This window comes from Lacerta agilis, chromosome Z (assembly GCF_009819535.1).
Source record: "Lacerta agilis isolate rLacAgi1 chromosome Z, rLacAgi1.pri, whole genome shotgun sequence".
NCBI classification, from domain to species: domain Eukaryota; kingdom Metazoa; phylum Chordata; class Lepidosauria; order Squamata; family Lacertidae; genus Lacerta; species Lacerta agilis.
Window position 1 is genome coordinate 43181638 of NC_046331.1, and position 19488 is coordinate 43201125.

At 41.6% G+C, this 19488-nt stretch overlaps 1 protein-coding gene and 1 non-coding gene across 10 annotated transcripts; both read left to right on the top strand.

Moving 5' to 3' along the window:
• Nucleotides 1-6037: 6037 nt before the first annotated feature.
• Nucleotides 6038-18307, top strand: RBMX (RNA binding motif protein X-linked). Of its 9 annotated transcripts, none has more exons than XR_004425801.1 (11): nucleotides 6038-6150; nucleotides 8321-8447; nucleotides 8633-8739; nucleotides 9886-10054; nucleotides 11310-11429; nucleotides 12047-12161; nucleotides 12777-12902; nucleotides 12990-13091; nucleotides 14172-14272; nucleotides 16874-16956; nucleotides 18147-18307. XR_004425801.1 is itself a non-coding variant. In XM_033137031.1 (10 exons), exons 2-10 carry the CDS (start codon nucleotides 8339-8341, stop codon nucleotides 15074-15076), a joined length of 1260 nt encoding a protein of 419 aa, XP_032992922.1. In that variant the 5' UTR covers nucleotides 6038-6150; nucleotides 8321-8338; the 3' UTR covers nucleotides 15077-15368. The 9 variants fall into 9 exon arrangements, 6 of the variants coding, with proteins under 6 accessions (XP_032992922.1, XP_032992924.1, XP_032992923.1 ...); XR_004425802.1 differs by having other exon boundaries at nucleotides 14187-14272; XR_004425803.1 differs by lacking the exon at nucleotides 12990-13091 and having other exon boundaries at nucleotides 14187-14272.
• LOC117040537 lies at nucleotides 8493-8565 on the top strand. Its single transcript, XR_004425864.1, has one exon. It is a non-coding gene; the product is annotated as a small nucleolar RNA SNORD61 (small nucleolar RNA).
• Nucleotides 18308-19488: the final 1181 nt, after the last annotated feature.

Consider the following 19488-nt stretch of genomic DNA (forward strand, 5'->3'; position numbering starts at 1 on the left):
TGGGGCTCCGGGACAGCGCTGAAGAAGCCATCTCTAACCGAAGGCACGAAGCAGCGGGTACTGCCGGATTTTGAGCGCTCCGATTTTCCTCAATTTGGACCTAAAACAAGGACTCTGTAAGTACGGAGCTCAATTCGAATCTAAAAGGCTGAAATTTGGCTTACGGAGAGAGATTTAAAATGAGGAAGTCCGTCTCTCTCTGACAGCGGCAAGATCAAAGTAACGTCAATGAAGCTGGAGCCGCTTAAGACTTGCTTTAAAGTTTAACGCTGATTTTGTATACTTTAGAAAACCCTGCATGGGGGGAAGATTGGGAGTTTGATTTATTTCTTCTTGTGGACTATAAATTAAAAGGAGAGATACCGCTAACCCTCTGGTTAAGGAGTCTGGGTCAGGCAAGGAATGGCGGTTTGGGTCCGGATTGCGCAGCTGGAAAAATAACTTCCTGCCTACTCAAATCCCACGGTGTCCTTGAAGTGCTAGACTCAACAATGATACCACTCCAGAAAAGAATATTGTTTGAACTGCAACTACTTCAACAGAATGTTTCAGACAAGTTTGCTCAGATAGGAGCTACTTTGCATAACTGTTCTATATACCCACTCGATGAAAAAGATGGAAATAATGCTGATCCAGAGGATTTTTCTGAAGGGGAGGATACACAAGGTGGAAAACAAGAAAGGCTTCCCTGGCGTGAGAGGCGGGGAGCCCACAGTTTGGATAGTACAAAGAACCCCTGGGGTGGCAGCCCAGAGGTTCGAGAACAACAATCATGGAAAATGCAATTCGGAGCTGAGAGTGGAAGAAAGTTACTTTGTGATAAAGTTGCTGCAACTGTTCATCAGGAAGAATGCTACATTCTGGAGAAGTGGAAGCTACAATTGAAGGAAATAACAGAAGGAAAAGAAGTAAAACTGAACATGAAGGAAGAAGAAACTGGACTGGGGGAATGTTGGGGGGGGGGGAGACCGGTGGGGGATGGGAAAGGCAAAGGGAAGGGTGATGATGGACAGGAGGAGGGTGGGGTAAAGTATGAATTAATGGGGTATTATAAAGACTGACCACGGCACTCTGACACCAGAGGGAAAATGGACTATGAGATGGAAGAAATACTTAGGTATTTGTTAATATGTATTGATTTATATATACAGTATATATATTTGAAATTGGAATCAGATGAAATATAGGCTACAGCACAACAAAGTTAAATGAAGAGAGGATAAAAGAAGTGGAGAAGTGGAATTTGATGTTTTATTTGATAAGAATAAGATTCAGGATTTAAGATATGTGGATTATAATTGTAAGACTAAGATTAGATGTAAGAAAATAGATTTTACAATGTTACAAAGTTCCCAAAGAAGATTAGAAATGAACGCAAAAGAGAGGATGTGAGGAAGTCACAAGCTTAGGATTATAAAGAGGATAAGGATGAGTAAATAACTGTTTTGTTTGTGTGTATTTTGTGTGGTTTTTGTAGTGTTTGTATTTGTGTTTTGTGTATTTTGGTTATTAAAATCCAATAAATTCTTTTGGGGAAAAAAGGAAGCCTCACAGTTGGTGCTTGGTTTTTGGCTAGGGGTTTTTAGTGACGGCTTCTATCCTATCTGTGGCCAAGCTCTGGATGCCGACCCCAAGAATGTGTCCCTAGTGCTGTGATGAGGTGTTTAGTGTCTGTTTTGCATGCTTCCTTGCTGGTGTTGTTGTTCAGTCGTTCAGTCGTGTCCGACTCTTCGTGACCCCATGGACCAGAGTACGCCAGGCACGCCTATCCTTCACTGCCTCCCGCAGTTTGGCCAAACTCATGTTAGTAGCTTCGAGAACACTGTCCAACCATCTCATCCTCTGTCGTCCCCTTCTCCTTGTGCCCTCCATCTTTCCCAACATCAGGGTCTTTTCTAGGGATTCTTCTCTTCTCATGAGGTGGCCAAAGTACTGGAGCCTCAACTTCAGGATCTGTCCTTCTAGTGAGCACTCAGGGCTGATTTCTTTGAGAATGGATAGGTTTGATCTTCTTGCAGTCCATGGGACTCTCAAGAGTCTCCTCCAGCACCATAATTCAAAAGCATCAATTCTTCGGCGATCAGCCTTCTTTATGGTCCAGCTCTCACTTCCATACATTACTACTGGGAAAACCATAGCTTTAACTATACGGACCTTTGTCGGCAAGGTGATGTCTTTGCTTTTTAAGATGCTGTCTAGGTTTGTCATTGCTTTTCTCCCAAGAAGCAGGCGTCTTCTAATTTCGTGACTGCTGTCACCATCTGCAGTGATCATGGAACCCAAGAAAGTGAAATCTCTCACTGCCTCCATTTCTTCCCCTTCTATTTGCCAGGAGGTGATGGGACCAGTGGCCATGATCTTAGTTTTTTTGATGTTGAGCTTCAGACCATATTTAGCGCTCTCCTCTTTCACCCTCATTAAAAGGTTCTTTAATTCCTCCTCACTTTCTGCCATCAGGGTAGTATCATCAGCATATCTGAGGTTGTTGATATTTTTTCCGGCAATCTTAATTCCGGTTTGGGATTCATCCAGTCCAGCCTTTCGCATGGTGAATTCTGCATATAAGTTAAATAAGCAGGGAGACAATATACAGCCTTGTCGTACTCCTTTCCCAATTTTGAACCAATCAGTTGTTCCATATCCAGTTCTAACTGTAGCTTCTTGTCCCACATAGAGATTTCTCAGGAGACAAATGAGGTGATCTGGCACTCCCATTTCTTTAAGAACTTGCCATAGTTTGCTGTGGTCGACACAGTCAAATGCTTTTGCGTAGTCAATGAAGCAGAAGTAGATGTTTTTCTGGAACTCTCTAGCTTTCTCCATAATCCAGCGCATGTTTGCAATTTGGTCTCTGGTTCCTCTGCCCCTTCGAAATCCAGCTTGCACTTCTGGGAGTTCTCGGTCCACATACTGCTTAAGCCTGCCTTGTAGAATTTTAAGCATAACCTTGCTAGCGTGTGAAATGAGTGCAATTGTGCGGTAGTTGGAGCATTCTTTGGCACTGCCCTTCTTTGGGATTGGGATGTAGACTGATCTTCTCCAATCCTCTGGCCACTGCTGAGTTTTCCAAATTTGCTGGCATATTGAGTGTAGCACCTTAACAGCATCATCTTTTAAAATTTTAAATAGTTCAGCTGGAATATCATCACTTCCACTGGCCTTGTTGTTAGCGAGGCTTTCTAAGGCCCATTTGACTTCACTCTCCAGGATGTCTGGCTCAAGGTCAGCAACCACATTACCTGGGGTGTATGAGACCTCCATATCTTTCTGGTATAATTCCTCTGTGTATTCTTGCCACCTCTTCTTGATGTCTTCTGCTTCTGTTAGGTCCTTTCCACTTTTGTCCTTAATTGTGGTAATCTTTGTACGAAATCTTCCTTTCATATCTCCAATTTTCTTGAACAAATCTCTGGTTTTTCCCATTCTGTTATTTTCCTCTATTTCTTTGCATTGCTCATTTAGAAAGGCCCTCTTGTCTCTCCTTGCTATTCTTTGGAAATCTGCATTCAATTTCCTGTATCTTTCACGATCTCCCTCGCATTTTGCTTGCCTTCTCTCCCCCGCTATTTGTAAGGCCTCATTGGACAGCCACTTTGCTTTCTTGCATTTCTTTTTCATTGGGATGGTTTTCGTTGCTGTCTCCTGTATAATGTTACGAGCCTCCATCCACAGTTCTTCAGGCACTCTATCCACCAACTCTAAATCCTTAAACCTGTTCTTCACTTCAACTGTGTATTCATAAGGAATTTGATTTAGATTGTATCTTACTGGCCCAGTGGTTTTTCCTACTTTCTTCAGTTTAAGCTGGAATTTTGCTATAAGAAGCTGATGATCTGAGCCACAGTCAGCTCCAGGTCTTGTTTTTGCTGAGTGTATAGAGCTTCTCCATCTTTGGCTGCAGAGAATATAATCAATCTGATTTCGATGTTGCCCATCTGGTGATGTCCATGTGTAGAGTCGTCTCTTGTGTTGTTGGAAAAGAGTGTTTGTGATGACCAGCTTGTTCTCTTGACAGAACTCTATTAGCCTTTGCCCTGCTTCATTTTGAACTCCAAGGCCAAACTTGCCAGTTGTTCCTTTTATCTCTTGACTCCCTACTTTAGCATTCCAATCCCCTATAATGAGAAGAACATCCTTCTTTGGTGTCATTTCTATAAGGTGTTGTAAGTCTTCATAGAATTGATCAATTTCAGTTTCTTCAGCACTGGTAGTTGGTGCATAAACTTGGATTACTGTGATGTTAAAAGGTCTGCCTTGGATTCGTATCGAGATCATTCTATCATTTTTGAAATTGTATCCCAGTACAGCTTTCGCCACTCTTTTGTTGACTATGAGGGCCACTCCATTTCTTTTACGGGATTCCTGCCCACAGTAGTAGATATGATAGTCATCCGAACTGAATTCGCCCATTCCTGTCCATTTTAGTTCACTGATGCCTAGGATGTCAATGTTTATTCTTGCCATCTCATTTTTTACCACATCCAGCTTACCAAGGTTCATGGTTCTTACATTCCAGGTTCCTATGCAATACTTTTCTTTACAGCATTGGACTTTCCTTTCGCTTCCAGGCATATCAGCAACTGTGCGTCCTTTCGGCTTTGGCCCAGCCGCTTCATCAGCTCTGGATCTACTTGTACTTGTCCTCCGCTCTTCCCCAGTAGCATGTTGGACGCCTTCCGACCTGAGGGGCTCATCTTCCAGCGTCATATCTTTTATATGCCTGTTGTCTTTGTCCATGGAGTTTTCTTGGCAGGGATACTGGAGTGGCTTGCCAGTTCCTACTCCAGGTGGATCACGTTTGGTCCAAACTCTCCACTATGACCTGTCCATCTTGACCTGTCCATAGCTTCCTGAGTAATTCAAGCCCCTTCGCCACGACAAGGCAGTGATCCATAACCCTAACCCTAACCCTAACCCTAACCCTAACCCTAACCCTAACCCTAACCCTAGTATGGTAGAACATATTAAAAGGTCACCAACGTACTGTAACATCACGGACCCTGCAGGCGGAAGTAGGTCCTGTAGATCCTGATGCAGAATTGAGGAGAATATGGTGGGTGACTGCGTACCCCTGGGGCATCCTTGTCCATGTTAGTTGGCTTGCTTTCCAGGTAAAAGTGAAAAGAAACTGACTCTCAGGTGCTAAGGGAATGCTAAAAATGCTGAGCAAAGATCTGCAGCACTGTACCAGGTAGTCTTTGCCAGGATGGCGTTTAGAAGAGAATTTGGGTTGCCTACTACTTATATATGTACAGACTCTCCAGGTGTCCCTATTTTCCAGGGACAGTCCCAGATTTACAGAAGCTGTCCCACTTTCTGATTTGTTCCTAGATTTCCTGCTTTATTATTATTATTATTATTATTATGGAATAGGGTGTCCCCATTTTATTTTAATTGGAGAAATCTTGGAGGGCATGTATGTACACATGTATCCATGTTGAGATTGTACGTGCATGTCTCTGTGTGTGCACAATATATAATATTCCTGGGTCCAGTAAGTGCTAGAATTTAACCAAGTCTCCTGAATCTCTGGATCCAGGAAAGGTTAAAACATAAGGCAGGCCAGTTTCCTGATGAGGAAAACGCCTGGAAGATGAGCCATCAAGGTTGTATATATGTGCAAATTACCCATATATCAGAAAGACAACACAGTGCCTCATTTCCAGAAGAAATCACAGACCCTTCGTAAAGCTCCAGGAACCCCCACACTCAGAAATTGGGGCGTTATGCAACAATACAGTACAGTCGGGGACCATTTTGCACTGTTATGTAGAACCCCCCCCCCTTCCATTTGATTTTTTTAAAAATATTATTGTGCTTGTTCTGATTTAGCCCTTTCTTTCTTTCTTTCTTTCTTTCTTTCTTTCTTTCTTTTCTTATGCACACCCCCCCCCCCCACAGTTCTGCAGAGTAAGCTGCAACATACCAACCCAACAACTGCTCGCTAGAGCAAGTTGCCCTCCTCCTATCTGAAAAGGCATCTTGCCTGGTGTGTCCCTGCTCCCCCTTGCTCCGCCCCCTTCCCCCCTCCCACTCCTACATCCGGGCTTTCTGGCCTCGAGACGAATGTGCTGACGTCAGCTATATAAAGGCCCTCGGCGCCTTTGTTCCTTCTCAGTGCGTCGTTGCTGATCTACTGGCGGTTTGGAGGTAAGTTCGCGCGGGCGGGGGGGGGGGGAACCAGAGAGAAGCGCACGCGCGCACGCCTTTCGATTCGCCCGCCCTTTACTATCCCCCCCCCACACACCAATTGTTTTCCAACGGCGGCAGTGAGCGTGGGGGGAGATTCGCCTTCTGCGATCTCCCGTTTATTCCTTTTTAATTTCTCATACGCCCACACCCCCTCAACGCCCGTCCCTCTCATTCATACGGAGGCGCCATTTTAAACAGCGAGGGAGGGGCGGGCGGGGGCCGATAGCCGCCTTGCGCCTGCCCTGAGGGAAAAGTGAACCGGAGGGGGAGGGGAAGGGGGGCTGGGCTGGCAGGGAGGGTCGCCCAAACCGCCATTTTGCGATCGCCTTCAGCCCCTCCTTTGTGGCCCCCTCCCCTTTCTCCGAAGTGCGCATCCCGCGCGAGGGCGCCCCGTGGGCGCTAGAAACCGCGACTGCGCAGGCGCGACTCGTTCTTTTCTTGCCTCTTAATGGAACGCGCGTTCACCCCCCACCCCTATTCTTGGCGGTCTCAGCATTGCGCATGCGCGGCCGCAGGATTACCTAAATGTAGCCTTTTGTCATTTTGGGTATATTCAGTTTCTTGCTTTTCTTTAATTTCTGAGTTTCCTTCCCCCCTCTCTATTGTAGCCAAGAAAGCCTCTGAGAGCGGCTTATAAAATCACTATTATAAAAGCATAAATCTCTATGATGGCAGCCGCTGTCCTTGGGCTTAAGAGTCTAAAAATAAATTTTAAAAGGTGTAGGATGGAGGAGGGGAGAGCAAACGCCTCAAGTGCAAGTTTTGGGGAAGGGCTGTAGCTCAGTGGTGGAGCATCTGCTTGGCAGGCATGAGATCTCAGGTCCTGTCCCCAGCATCTCTAGGCAGGACTGGCAAAGACCCCTGAAATCCTGGAGAGCAGACAACACTGAGCTGGATGTACCAATTAGCTTACTGTGTGTAAATTCCTCAAGTTGTTATTCATATAACAGAGTTAAGAGCAGTGACTCCTTGCCGTTTGGTGTGTTTAAGCACCATAACTTGATTTAAGGTCTCCCTTTCTGCTATGAATTTGGGTCAGCTTGCTACTTCAAAGTATGTGTGGGTAGGATTGGGCTGTTGATGGACCTTGCTGAACACAATTTTTAAAGAAATGAAAGTTCCTCACTGAGCCTTTAGCCAATAATTTTGTGATGATGGAGTATAGAAACATTGCAAAGCATACATAGTGGTCTAATATATTCAGAAGTTACTTGTTTATATTATTGTTTAGTGAACTGTTCGGTAGAATTCTTAATGTATTCCTTATCTCAATAAAAGGGCTAAGTAGTTCCCCCGCTTTCCTTTTAATGGAACAACAACAAACAAAAACAGGTGGGGGGGACAACTTAAATATCCCTGTGGTATATTTCTGTGTAAAATAGCAAAAAATAATGCAAATGGATACAAAAAGATGTAAGGAAGTATAGCATAAAAAGAACAAAGTAACAACTATTAGTACAACAGAAAAAAAGAAATGGTAAATACAGTGGGGGGTGATGGGAAGTCATATGTATTTGAATAAGAATGTATGGTGAAAGGAATTGTTTAAGTTTGAATAGATTTTTATTTGTATATTTGGACATACCATGCAAAAGAATGTTTTGTTATTAATCAATTTCAATAAAGTTTACGAAAAGCAAAATAAATAAATAAATATCCCTGTGGGAGACAGCTTCCTTTGTAGTAACCACTGTGGTGCATTTTCAACCTTTTCCAGTATTAGAAAAATCATAGGGGAGCTGTTGTATTTTCTTCCCCTATGAATGTTTCCTTATCTTAAACTAGGTTTGCTTTTCTTTTTAAAAATTACTTGCAAACATTACAGTTACTTGCATTAGAGCTTTTGCTTGCAGGTAGTAATTAATTGTTCTGGATTTTGAGACAATGTGTTTTTAGTGTCAATATTTGTTCTCAATTAGATGCCTTTAAGCAAGGCCTTGGTCACCACAGAAAGGATGCTGCCATTTCTGTTTAGCAACTGGACAAGCTGATAAGGGCCATCAATCCCCAATCAGTTTTTTTCAATATCTGCATATTGCTGTCTGAGGAATTATCCTGTTGTTTTGTCAAATATTAACAAAGGACGCAAACCTCTCCCCTATTTCAAGTTGAATGTGTGTTGTTCCAGATCCCAAACTGTGTCAAAATGGTTGAAGCAGATCGTCCTGGCAAGTTGTTCATTGGTGGGCTGAACACAGAGACTAATGAGAAGGCTCTTGAATCTGTCTTTGGCAAATATGGCCATATAGTAGAGGGTAAGCACACAGCCTTTTTAGGGCATAATATTAAGTTAAAGGTCTGCTTTGATGAACTTAACAGCTTTGATCAGTTGAAATGATAGAGCTTATACGTCCTCTAAGAAGTTCTGAGCAGGCTTGTGTACAACTTGGGATACATCATTCTATGATGAAAGTGGAATAACACTTTTGTCTTTCTTCAGTTCTCCTTATGAAAGACCGTGAAACCAACAAATCAAGAGGGTTTGCTTTTGTTACCTTTGAGAGTCCAGCAGATGCCAAGGATGCTGCCAGAGATATGAATGGAAAGGTAGGAAGTAATGTGTTAATTGCAGAGTGTCAAGCTGAGGGTGATTGGATTGATTGATTGACAGAGTTGCTTTTATTCATTAAATGAGACAAGTTCAGTGGTGTGTTATAATGGAGTGAATGCTTGGGTAATAGCATTTAGGGATGTTAAGGGAATTTGTTTAAGGTTGTTACGGGTTAGCTTTAAAACAAATAAAGCCTGATGGCATATTTTCTTCAAGAATGCTAGTACGGGCATTCTATGGCTGCTCTTAAATTAAGAACGAAACTGGGTGTCTCAAGAACTGCTGAAATTGTTCCCTGATTGCGATGGCTCAATCAGTCCTAGAAAATACCTGTAGTAACTGTTGCTTTTTAATAACATGCACATCATGGCAACACCTTTGCTTCTGAAAATTGGTTTGAATGCACTTGGAAACTAAAGATCTAGAAGAATTGTATGTAAACAAATAAGATTGACATACTGAAAGCATGTAGTTGTAGAATATGGGTGTTCAATTTTTAAGTTGTCCTTGGTTGGTTAAATCCTAGAGTGGTTTACAAAATGGGGTTAAAACAATATATTCATTTTTAAAATTAGATTTTTTTTTATCTGCATAATACCAAACTAAACACATTTGCCAGAAACCAGAACTGAGGAACTCTGTTCTACAAAAAGAAGCATTTGCCCATATGGTCCCCCTTCATCACACACACAGCTCAACAAGATAATGACAAAAATCTACCGACAGCATACAAATCAATATGGCTAACCTGATCCAAAACACCCACCCACCCCACTCACACAGAAAACCAAAGATCACCACAGCCAACAACAAAGGAACAAGCACACCCTACGCCAATCGTGACCTCTCACCGCCAAAGAAACACAAGCGAACAACAGAGAACCAACACAAACGATGCTGACACCAAATCCTACATATACCAAGGAAAATAGAAACATCGCCTCCCCACCCCACCCTCCCCCATCCCACCCACCTCTTCCCCCCCTTTCTGCCTAATGTCTCAACAACCAAAATTGATCTGTAAAAATGTTACATGGAAAAATGCGAGAGACATTGTACACACTTTTGTAAACCAAGAAAATCTTTAATAATAATAAAAAGAAGCATTTGCAATTAATGCTGAGTTAGATTCCTTTGTTCAGTCTTTAGACGGAAGATCAATTAAAGTTGAACAAGCTACCAAGCCATCCTTTGAAACCGGTAGACGTGGGCCCCCTCCCCCTTCAAGGAGCAGAGGTCCTCCAAGAGGTTTTAGAGGCGGAAGAGGTGGAAGTGGAACACGGGGTCCTCCTTCAAGAGGGAGTTATTTGGGTATGTGTGTTTTCCCATGTGTAATTGGGCAGCAAACAAGACACTTCATAGAGAATGCTGGTTTACAGCCTACTCTCAAAATCAAGACACAATTAGGACTTTACAATATCTGCTTTTCAACATTTTTATATATAATCAGCTGCTAAATATTGTGATATACTGATGCATTCCAAACATCATGATATATCTCAGCTGCTGCTTCTCTCCACCTTAGGGGAGGAATAAACAGCCTAGATACATAGGCAGTTAAGTAAGGTCCCATATTGACTTAAACTTCTTGGCTGAGGGGCAAGAAGCCCCTCAAAACATCTGAAACATACCACAATCTGAATGCCATACTGGTTTCAGACAATTTACCAATATATCGTCCAGCTCTAGACACAATACAGATGATGAATTTCTGGTGATTATTTTACCCCTTTTGGAAGTTTGGGAAAAGATTGTCGTTCTGCTATTTCACAGGATGAATGCTGTTCTTGTGTTTGATGTACTCAAGTATAGAGATGAAGCTAGCAAACTTGTAGGCTTGCTTAAAACATTGAGATGTATTTTGGAAATTGGTCCAGGGGTTAATTTCATGTTAAGCAAATTGGTGATTTGCCTTAACTGAAATTTTGCAAGTTTAGGCAGAAGTTATTCAATCCGTGTTTTGATGTTCTTCAGTGTTTTTTGATGTTGAAACAAGTTTACGCTGCTCCACACGGTTTTTTAATGTCTTAAACAAAGGTGAGTTTCTTAATATTTGCGTATAAGCTATTGACAGCGGTTTTTGCTGTTTATAGCTGTCCTGCATTATTTGCTGTTTTGAGATTAAACAGTAAATAGCAGTTTGAATCTTTTCTAGCCCATGGTCTTTGTTGAACTCCAAATTTTAGAATCGAAGGTTTGATTTGATTGATATTTGTGTTCTACTTTTCCCACAACAAATGTTGAGCTCAAAGGGGGTCACAAAATTCACAGTAACATTAAAAAAACAAGTATTGCGATCCCTGTAATAACAAACACAGCAGCAAATGAATAAACAACAAATTTATGAAAACAGAACAATAAAATCATAGTAATTCAAATTATCGGAAAGAGCTGCTGAGAATCTGTTCTGTTCCAGATGACAGTCTCTCTCTGGGAAGAGACAGTGCAGGAATATTCTGTGTGTATCATGGGTACTGCTACAGTGTTACATTGTGCTCCCAGTGAGGGAGATCTGTCTGAGGAATCCTGTTTCTGCTACCTAGCTGACACATTGCTGCGCTTCTAGGTTCTTCTAGAGGCCCTCTACCGATGAAAAGGGGCCCACCCCCACGTAGCGGTGGCCCACCACCTAAAAGACCTGCTCCTTCTGGACCTGTTCGTAGTAGTAGTGGAATGGGAGGCAGAGGTAATTTTTTTTATCACTTAGATGCCAAACAGCATGTGAATGTAATAAAGTATTTTTTATTGTCCATTGCATGGATCCACAAATTTGTGGTGATTGGAGAAAGGCTTTTACAACTGTACTGAGTTTTACTGGCAATCAGAAATAGCAAAGTAGATGTGCTGCTTTCCAGGACCCTCTAGCATTCCTATGTTGGGAGCAAGTCCCCGCTAGTGTCTCTGTGTTAGGGCAGATACCCCTTGCTGGATGAAGAGGTGTGAATTGACACTCCTTAGTTATGCTGGATGACTGCGGTGTTCAGCATATCTCCACATGTGAGTCTTATGCAACACATTTGAAAAGGATTCTTGAGTTGTAGAATATGGGCTAAATACTCACTTAGTCAAGCCTTGTTGATGTATGCTTAGTTTGACTAGGCCTCTGTTTGGAAGAACTGAAAGCAACTTTTCTTTCAGTATAATGTAGGACTTTGCTATATATCTTGCTGATAGAGGTGTTGAACTTAAACCACCACAGAAAAGTTTGATCCAGTATGGTGTGGGAACAACTTTCTCTACTAATACCTTGTTTTCAGAATGCTTTATTTCAAAAATATTTCATTTTCTGTTTGATTACTTAAGCACCCCTTTCACGCGGTAGAGACAGTTATGGAGGACCGCCACGCAGAGAACCACTGCCATCACGAAGAGATGTCTACCTGTCTCCAAGAGATGATGGTTACAGTACTAAAGACAGGTAAAATCAAACCCTGTTGGATATTTTTCAGATCAAGGAACTTAATTATTGATCTTACTGCATTTTGATTGCAGAAGTAGTGGTTTAATGGAAAGGGTGTAGGGGGAGCACATCTCTGGGACATTTTTTGGACTGGGTGTGTCCCATCTGTCAGGACAACCAGACCTTTGATTTGTTCTGGCAAATCAATGAGATAATAAGGCTTTCGGTGTTTACTGTTTATGAACAATTTGTTACCTGCATAAAGGAAGAATGAGGAGAATCAAAGTGGCTGGATATTTTCTTTCTTTTAATTGAATTTGTACTTAATGCTGGCCATTTAAATTGTAGCAATTAATTGTAGAATTGGTTGTATTTCTTATTTGCTAATCAGAGATGTTAACTCAGGTTTCTGCAACCAAAGTTTAAGATGCTAGCGGCTACACTACCTTTTGAAGTTCAGTATTCTGTGACTTGTCAGCCAAGCCTAATTAGATGTTACACTATGTCTCCTCCACTTTATGGTAGGGTGTCTGCTGCTGCATTAGGACTCTGCTTGAGCGTATGGCTGTGAGCTGTTATGAGGAGCTCCTGCACCACTACCAGAAAAAAATATTTTAGTTTTCATTTCCATAGCTATTCCAGTCGGGACTATCCAAGCTCCAGAGACACAAGAGATTATGCTCCACCGCCAAGAGATTATGCCTACCGTGATTATGGTCACTCCAGTTCACGTGATGAATACCCCTCAAGAGGCTACAGGTAGCTAATGTTCGATTTTGTGTGTTGTTGAACAAATCTCTCATATTCCATTAACAAGCTAGTCAAGCTCATTGTTCAATTGGCAAGTTCCAGAGACACAAAGGAATATACTTCACCTCCAAGAGATTATGCCTACCGTGACTATGGTCATTCCCGTTCACGTGATGAGTATCCCTCAAGAGGTTTCAGGTACTTAACGTTCACTTTTGTGTATTCTCAAACAAATCTTTTAATATATCATTCAACAAGTTAGTCAAGCTTATGTTTCAGTTTGCAGTGTGCCTCTTTGTAATTTATTCAAATGATAAGCACAATAATATAACAAATGTCTTGTGGCACCTTGAGCCAGAAGGTTTGGTGGACTACAGTCCTTTTCATCAGACACTTTTGAAGTCTTATCATACCTACTTGCAACTAAGGATAGTACGTCATGTGTCAGGTGAAGTGGACTGTGGTCCATGGAAGCTTATGCCATAATAAATCTGTTTATATTTAAGGTGCTACAAGAACATGTATACCCCTTTTATGTTACACAAGAGAAACCAAATTGCCATACCTCACATGAACAATTGTTGGCTTTCTTTAAGCAGTTCTAAAGCCACTAGCCAGCCATGTGAAGGTGGATAATGTAGGTCTATAGGAAGCTATATGTCATTATTTTCTATAGCACCATCTATGTTTATCAGGGATGGCACAGACTTCAGGCTTGTGGAATATACTTTATTTGGAACTAAAACCTAGGAATCTTATTAACAGGAGCCTAGTGTAAATGATGTTCTTGGAATTAAAGAATTTTGAGCCCAAGAGTTCAACTGAACAGTGCTCATGTTCTACACACAGATCCATTAATGGTTGCCACAAGCTTTCTACATTTTGCTGCTATAATTGGGAGTCACAAATACTTGCTGATCTACTAATAGATCCAGATCTATCTTCTGACTACCACCCCTGATATTCATGATGCTCTGCAAAGAACAGCTTTGTCTAGTTCTTACCCCCAAGGGACTTGCATAGACACAAAGGAAATAGTGAGAAGGGTAATTGAGGCAAAGATAGATATAGATCTTTGATTATTTTAGTTATGTGTACTTAGACTGAGTCAGGCAGGGTATTGGGACAAAAGGGTGGCTCATCTCAAAACCACCTGGATGGGAGACTACTTGGGAACCAAATCTAAGATTCTTTTGAGGAAGAACAGGGTATAAGTGAAAGGGCTACCTTACTCTGTGCAAAAGTCACCTAGCGATGGCCTGTACTAAACCCCAGCAGTTATTCCTCTTACAGCGATCGTGATGGCTATGGAGGGCGTGACCGGGACTATTCTGATCACCCAAGTGGGGGCTCATACAGAGATTCCTATGAGAGTTATGGTAAGTGCTTATTTTGAAGGTCTTAAGGAACTCAGTAGGCCTCACTCTTGACTTAATAGACTGCATCTACTTAAGTGGGGAATTGGCATTCTGGGCTTGTCCACTGCAGTGAAAATACACCGTTACTTCATTTTTAACAAAATGATTGAATTACAGTTCCCATAAACTAACGAAGCAAAAGTTCAACTGTTCTGAATTGCATCTATCACTGGAAAAAAATTGTGGAATTTCTGCTGTAAAAATAGCAAGCTGTTCTGGAATAATCCCAAAAAGAGCTGCCTTGAGAAATATCATCGTCTTCAAACAGCCTTTATTTCGTTCACTACCCGATACTCCCCTGCCAAATGTCCCAACATGTGAGATTATATTAAAACTTTCAGTTAATACAAAAGAGTAACAGACACCATTGATACAAATTCTTTTAAACTCAGATGTAAAGTTGTGGTGATTTGATTTATAGTGTTGTCCTATTACCTGACCATTGAACCTGCAGGTAACTCACGTAGTGCTCCACCTGCACGAGGGCCCCCTCCATCTTATGGTGGAAGCAGTCGCTATGACGATTATGGGAGCACCCGAGATGGGTATGGTGGAAGTCGAGAAAGTTACTCAAGCAGCAGAAGTGATGTCTACTCAAGTGGCCGTGATCGTGTGGGAAGACAAGACAGAGGCCTCCCCCCTTCTATGGAAAGGGGTTATGCTCCTCCACGTGATTCTTACAGCAGCTCCAGCCGCGGAGCACCCAGAGGTGGCGGCCGTGGAGGGAGCCGCTCTGATAGAGGTGGAGGCCGAAGCAGATACTGAAACCTTTTAAAGTGCTGGACCAAATCAGTTTTTTCCTCCCAACAAATGGAATGTGGAAGTTCTATCCTCACTCCAGAGGACTACTGAAACATTTGTTTTTATCTTTTTTATTGTTGCTTGTTAAGTTCCCCTCCATTACTTAATGTTTTTTTGTGAGGAGAAAGTAAACTTGTTTTAATTCATTTCAAAATTGTTAATATTTCTCTCAGAAAGCAGATGTTAATGTATGACATTTTTAGCCTGTGTACTAGTGTTGTAACTTTTTAAAGTAAAGGTTAACCCTGAAATGCAACGCTCTCACCTCATCCATGAAACCGGCAACCCTAAGGCTTTCCGTACAACGTGCAGCCATCTAAAATGGCCATGGATCGTTCTACACATGCAAACGTGTGCCTTCTTTCTAGGCAAACCCATTTTAGCTTTTGGAGGGTGGTGGGATGTGTGCCAAACTAAAATGTTAAAACATCCTCTCCATGCTGAAATGCACACAATGCTCCAAAATAGAAAATTTCTTCAGTCTTGTGTAAAAATTCAGGATACCATTCAGTCATTAAATCAAAACGACATACGGATAATACTGAATGTACGTTGTGCCTTTCTACATATTTCATTTGGGAATTTGCAAGAACCTCACCCCCAAAAATAACATATTAACCTGTAGTAAGCAAGCTACAGATCTGTAAGTAAGAGGTTGGCCAGTTCCATCAAAGAAGCTGCAAAACGGTACTTGCTCTTACTGTTTCAAATTTTTGCAATCCTGTAGTGTCTCATTTTTAAAGGAACATCTTTGACTCCAAAGGCAAAATGGAGAAAATAAGATAAGCAAAGAAGTCTTTCTCTCCAACTTCTGAAAGGCTTATGGCTTCATATAAACAAGTTTCAACTTTCAGCATTCCACAACAGATTTAAAGCATCAAATGCGTGTGAAACAGCAAAGATGGTAAGCAAAGCGAACTAGTTTTTCAGTCTAGTCAAACTGAAACCAAAACTACTGTCCTTAAATACGGTAGGACATGCTGTACATCATGGCAATGGAAGCTCTTTTAAATTTTAAAGCAGCACCCAATGGAAAAACTGCTGGATAGCCTTAGGCGAAGCCTTACAAATTCAACATAACCTTATCTTAGATGAAACTGTGTATGGCACAAAGCTTTTGAAAGCAACACTAAGAAAGCAACTCACTGTAGACAAACATTTCTTTAAAGGGTTGGGAGGGGTTTATTTTTTGCCCAGTATGTTTCAATGAAGAACTTAAAAAACAACAACTGCTTGTACTATACTATACTAGGAAATTAAAATGCTAACAAATCAGAAATTGGCTTAAATAGCCAAAATCTATACCAGCTTGGGGAATTTCAGACAAGCCGTTAATACGAACCTGATGTTTAGTTGGATGCCTGACTTTTTTGTACTAAGTTGGGTGGGCAGTTTTTATACAAATAGCAAACCTGTGGCAAGTTGTCATGACCCAGGTGCAGCCAGGAAGTCCAAAAGATGCTCTTGAAATGTAGTAAGACTTGAAGACCTCCAACTAAAGTTCTGCTATAATCCTCAAAACATATGCCAGTCAAGTTATGGATTTACCATGAAAAGCACCAGTGGAAAGGAAATGAGAATCCATAAGCCATTCCAGTTCATTCCAATCCAGTGAACCTTCCACCTCTCAAACTTAAAGCATTAGAGCTTGAAGCAGGTTAATTGGCAAATGCAGGCGTTCTTGCTGTGTTTCTGGGGGTGGTTAGGGGCTTGGGCAGTTTGTGCTAGAATAATCTTTCATGCCTGTTTTAATTGTTGCAGGATGACTGCTGCCTTTAAGATGTGACCTGGTGCATGGCAGTGCTGGTGGACAACATGGATTTCTATTCTGATTAGTACAACAGGTAAGCTGGATGGATGCAATGTTAGGAACACTGCATACTCTTAGAAAATTAAAGATGGGCAGATAGAGTGTACAACTTAGATTGCTGATACCTTCAGTGAAGTTTGTGGTGAGTTTTTGGCTGCTCAATTTGGGTAAATAGCCATCCTATTTTGGAATCTAGCCTTTGCAAATTTCTGAGGGAAGAGGAGAGAATAAACTAGATTTCTTTTAAAGGCAAGCTGTGAATGGCATTTCGGGAAAAGAATATGCAGATGCCACTGATAAGAGTGCCATCTGGAGGGGCTCCACTAGGAATGGTGACTTCAATACCAGTGTAAAGAATGAGGTAAACATGCTGTCAGGGTTCAGTTCACTTGTTGCCCTGATACCTGGAACGGCCTTAATGGTGGCATAGAAAGCTGTAGACTTCAATCTCTGATGAAAACTAGTTAAAAGGTTCAGCCAGGATTTCAGACATGCTGTTCAGTAGTCTTGGGAGTATTACTATTTTTCACCTTCCATATACATCCCTAGGTGATGTATGAAATAAAATTAAAACAGCAGAAAAATAGCAAGATAAAATTAAAAACAAAAGACATCCGTGGCAAAGACATAGTCATCCACCTAGGGAAGCTTGCCAGAATTAAAAAAAAAACACTTCAGTTCTCTCTCTCCCCCCCCCCAAACCCAAAAGGAAAGGTAGTGGGCAGATGCCATAGCTCAGGCATAGGCAAATTCGGCCCTCTAGATGTTTCGGGACTACAACTCCCCTCATCCCTGGCCACTGGTCCTGTTAGCTAGGGATGATGGGAGTTGTAGTCCAAAAACATCTGGAGGGCAGAGTTTGTCGATGCCTGCCATAGCTAAACAGTTGCAAAAAAAAAAAAAAACCATTAGCAGTGACCAGAATAAGGCTTTCAGCAGCCACATTGCACCTAATAAGAATCCTTGAGTATCTTAATATTTGTGGGTTTGGCTGTGCTGTATTAGAGGAAGCCTCTTCTATCCCTTAAGGATCATGTGCCAGCTTCTGACTAAAATAACACTTTTTCCAAGTCTTGAGTTGTAGACCATAGTAGTTTATAAAGCCTTTATTTTGAGTTTGTTATCTGCATCAAAGCATACCCATTCATGACTGTCCCTGAGCAAATCATAGTTTTCTGATAACTTCCTTTTGAGGCACTGCTAATGTTACTCTTTTTATCTTAGGTACAAGGTTAATTGTGGCTGACATTTGAGGAATGGATGCCCATGGAGAATGCAGCTGCTGAGCAGCTTAAATATGTCTACAGTGTTTAATGAAGACATTTCAGAGGGAAGTCAGATCTTAAATGCCAGTGTCAGTCATTGCTGTGAGCATTGGATGTTCAGAGAAGAGAAGAGGAAGAGCCCTAAATGTCAGAAACAGCTGGATACAGATTGTTTTTGCCCTGTTACAAATACTGTGTAGCAAAAGTTGTTGGCATGTAATGTACTACTCTGGCAGTAATGTGTTACTCTGGCAGTACAATACTATATGATCACATCTTGTGCAGGACTTTGATTCCAGGGGTTCCATGTATACATAAAAACACTTACTCTCTAGCCTGTGGAACTCCCACACACTTGAGCATCCCAGGGTTTCCAGAGCTAGCATGCCAAGAGGGCCTCAACACCCCCATCCCAAGCAAGGCAGAGCTTAAAAACTCTTCAGCTCTCTGCTTTGCTTGCTTTTAACTTTGCAGGATTTCAACCAGGAGTCTTCAACCATGTATGTTGTGTTTTGTTTATTGAAAATTTTAAAAACAAGTTTGTAAAAATGGATCAAATCCTGCAAGTTAAATGCTTGTAACATTGTATTTGAGTCTTTGGTATGAGGCAAGCTGAAGTGTTATCTATGATGGATTTAGGATAAATTTTTACAGCTTGGCAAATTAATGTTTAGAGCTAGAAGGCAAATGAAATAAACATGCCTCAGGCGTTCTCTAGAGTATTTTCAGGAAGCACAAAATTGCATGTGTTTAGGGAAAAAAAGGGTTCTGAAAAAGTTGTGAAGATTGATCATTAAGAAAACTTGGGGTGTCTTGTGGTTCCAAGGGAGTTACTGTTACAGATATAAGAAGTTGCCTTGTTCAAACAGACATGTCAACCAGAAAAAGGTCCCAACCCCAAAATGGAGATTCTGACAACTTTAAAGGTCCACTAATCAAGATAATTGTATTCCATTATTGGAATAAAAGTGTTCATTTCTTTTTAAGACTCGTTTCATTGTTTCAAAGTTGTGTGCCTTTTAAATGGGGGTACTAGTTTCAGAATGAAGCACAGTGCCACATAGGCCGAACTCAAATGGATGGAGGAAATTTAGAGAGCACACTAACCTCAATAAGTCCCTGCTTATTCAACCCTCAGCCTTCCTATATGAGCCAAGAGGTCTGAAAGAGACTTCTAAACTTTTACTGAATTTGGAGCATTGGTAATTGCACATTCTGCTAAGACACCCTTGGGAGCATCTGATCTTGCTCGGTGGAGGAGGCGAGGCCCCGGTGTGTGTATGGGGGGTGCCACATGCCTA